This window comes from Dipodomys ordii, unplaced genomic scaffold (assembly GCF_000151885.1).
Source record: "Dipodomys ordii isolate 6190 unplaced genomic scaffold, Dord_2.0 Scaffold14, whole genome shotgun sequence".
Lineage (NCBI taxonomy): Eukaryota > Metazoa > Chordata > Mammalia > Rodentia > Heteromyidae > Dipodomys > Dipodomys ordii.
Window position 1 is genome coordinate 16159011 of NW_012267230.1, and position 2927 is coordinate 16161937.

The following is a 2927-nucleotide window of genomic DNA, read 5'->3' on the forward strand; positions in this document are numbered from 1 at the left end:
GGCTGGGGGCTGAGGCTTGCGGAGGGGCGGCCTGGCTCCTGCCTCCTGGCTGGGGGCTGAGGCTTGCGGAGGGGCGGCCTGGCTCCGGCAGGCGCTGAGGCTTGCGGAGGGGCCCCTGGACGGTGGGGGACGGGGAGGCTTTCCTGGGTGCACAGTGGCACCACCGCCTCCCCTCCAGGGCACCCCCACCATGCCAGGGTCCGGGCAGAGGTGTGGCTGCTCCACCCCTAGAAGCCCAGCCACACGCAGGAGACCCTGGACCTCCTGGCGCAGAGGTATACCAGGGTCATTTCCGAGAAAAGTGGGCCCAAAAACCAAGGTCTGCAGGTAAAGGCAAGTGACATTTAATTGGGAAACCCAATCTTGAGTGTCCACGGTGGGCGCAGCAGGCCAGGGTCCGAGGTGGATGGACAGGCGGGCACTGCCCAGCTCCCCAGCCACGCCCTGCTCAACAAGCCCTCGGTCCCCACACACGCACCGGCCGTACCCAACTAGGAGAGGTGGAGCCCTGAGGACAGGTCTGGGGTCACAGTCTCCCCTCACCCGTGACCCAGAGCTCACGCCCAGCCCCACAGGAGCCGGGGTGGGACGGGGAAAACCGCTCTTGCCTGGGGCAGCTGCCTTCAGAAGTACAAGTGAGACAGAAAAAAGGTGCCCTGACGGGCACCCACACCAGTGCCCCCGAGTCCTGTGGCCACACTGCCCACCCCATGCGGGGCCTCTGTGGGGCCAGGCCGGGCCCAGGGGGAGTGTAGTGGGGATCTGGGGGCCAGGCCGGGCCCAGGGGGAGCGTAGTGGGGATCTTCGGGGCCAGGCCGGGCCCAGGGGGATCACCGGCTCTTCACCAGGACCCGGTACAGCGAGATGCTGAGGACGGCGGCCATGGCAGCTCCAACAGCCACCAGCACCCCCTTGAGCCAGACGGGAGTGGGGTGCAGCTCTGTGTGGACCAGGTGCCTGTGGGGACAGGGGTGTTTTAGGGTGTGCGTCTGGACGCTGCGAGCCCCTGCAGCCCCGTTCCTCCTGACACTGGCTCACCCCACGGCAGGCACTGCCCGGCCCACCCCCTGCCCACGGCACTGGTGCGGTACCCACGGGAAGGTAGCCATGGTGGCAAGCCTGGCAAAGACGTCAGTATGGGGCTGGGCCGGACCCGCGCAGGAGAAGGGGGTAGGAGGAGGCAGACGATGCCGACGGCAGAACTCGGCCGGCGACAGGCCTGCGGGGGGAACGCCTTCGGGCAGGTCGGCCTTAGAGGAGACGAAGAGGCAGGGGGTCTGGCCGTCCATGTAGTGGCGCTGCAGGGCAGAGGCGCGTGAGAGCTGAACCACTCGGACTCCAACCCCACAGCAAGGCCCCTTGGGGCTGGGGCCCAGGCCCTGCCTTGCCTTGTAGACGCTGATGCAGTGTGCAAAGGACCTGGGGTCACTGCCGTCAAACATCAAGCAGGCCACATCACAGGTGGTATCTGGAGAGGCGGCCAGCAAGCTATCTGCACTCATTTCCCACAGCTACAAGACAGGGTGCACTCAGGGGCCTGCCCCTGGGCGGGTCCCCCAGGTCTGCCCTCTGGAACAGGGGTGTGGCCCTTCAGCACTCACAATCAGGTACTTCTCCTGTCCGTTGACCTGCACTGTGTCGATGACATGAACTGGAGAATCTGCAGGGAACTCCTGGGCTTCCTTAACACCAAGGGGAAAGGGGTCCCGCTGTGCCCATCCACAGGACAACCCCCTCCTCATGTCGTCCCCCCTCCCCCTGTGTCCACAGAGCAACCCCCTCCTCATGTCGTCCCCCCTCCCCGTGTCCACAGAGCAACCCTCTCCTCATGTCGTCCCCTCCCCACGTCCACAAGGCAACCCCACACCCTGTGCTCCCTCCAGTACTCCCTCATGTCCATCCCCCTCTCTTCCCCCACCCCTGCTCCCTCCTCACGTCCCCAGGCTGAGGTTGGGGCTCTGCAGACGCTCACCCCCAGGCGGTGGCCAAGAAAGGCTCGCAGGAAGGAGGACTTGCCCACGCCCCGGGCGCCCAGCACCTTGCACATGAGGACGCTGCGCTGCGTCTGCCCCTTCTCCTGGTCTAGCCTCTTCCTCCGGGTGACTGCAAGAAGGAGCTGAGGTGAGGCACCTTCGAGAAAGGGCCGCCCCCAGGGCCCGCGAGGAGTGCCCACCTGTGATGGCCTGGGCCTGGGAGTCCTGCTCACAGAGCGTGGGGTAGCCCAGGTAGCCGAGATGGGCCAGGCAGCTCCGGACGTCCAGGTAGGTCACCAGGCTGGGGGGGGCAGGGGTGAGGACAACGGCGTGGAGGCTGGGGGGTGAGGACACGGCGTGGAGGCAGGGGCTGGGAGGGAGGGGGTGAGGACACGGTGTGGAGGCAGGGGGGGGTGAGGACACGGCGTGGAGGCAGGGGCCGGTGGGCTGGGAGGGAGGTGTGGCTGTGCTTACGTCCACTGGCAGAGGTACCCGTGCAGGGGCAGCTGGCCAGCCTCTGTGCGGACCGTGCGTGGGAGCTCAGGGACCCAGGGGGCCACGGGGAACACACTGTAGAGGCTCTGCAGTTCCACAGGAGAGAGCGCTCCGTCCCGGTCCTGCCAGAAAAGCCACTATGGGTGAGGGGAGCCCATGGGGGGGGGGCAGGAGGGGTGAGGGGAGCCCGTGGGGGACAGGAGGGGTGAGGGGAGCCCATGGGGGACAGGAGGGGTGATGGGAGCCTGTGGGGGGACAGGAAGGGTGACAGGGAGCCCGTGGGGGGACAGGATGGGTGAGGGGAGCCCATGGGGGGGCAGGAGGGGTGAGGGGAGCCCGTAGGGGGACAGGAGGGGTGATGGGAGCCCGTGGGGGGACAGGAAGGGTGACAGGGAGCCCGTGGGGGGACAGGAAGGGTGAGGGGAGCCCGTGGGGAGACAGGAGGGGTGAGGGGAGCAG

At 67.6% G+C, this 2927-nt stretch overlaps 2 protein-coding genes across 2 annotated transcripts in view; both read right to left on the bottom strand.

Annotated features, from left to right (window-relative positions):
* The window catches only part of Rhbdl1 (rhomboid, veinlet-like 1 (Drosophila)), a 6252-nt gene extending 5962 nt beyond the window's left edge, over nt 1–290 (bottom strand). Inside the window, exon 1 of the mRNA XM_013011288.1 lies at nt 282–290. Within this exon, the coding sequence (XP_012866742.1) occupies nt 282–290 (9 nt within the window). The remainder of the gene's footprint in view (nt 1–281) is intronic.
* Nucleotides 291–830: 540 nt separating this feature from the next.
* Rhot2 (ras homolog family member T2) overlaps nt 831–2927 on the bottom strand; it is a gene marked incomplete at its 5' end in the record, with an annotated part of 5374 nt that continues 3277 nt past the window's right edge. Inside the window, 7 exons of the mRNA XM_013011289.1 lie at nt 831–957; nt 1096–1298; nt 1389–1511; nt 1602–1682; nt 1973–2103; nt 2174–2274; nt 2448–2605. Coding sequence (XP_012866743.1) covers nt 831–957; nt 1096–1298; nt 1389–1511; nt 1602–1682; nt 1973–2103; nt 2174–2274; nt 2448–2605 — 924 coding nt within the window. The remainder of the gene's footprint in view (nt 958–1095; nt 1299–1388; nt 1512–1601; nt 1683–1972; nt 2104–2173; nt 2275–2447; nt 2606–2927) is intronic.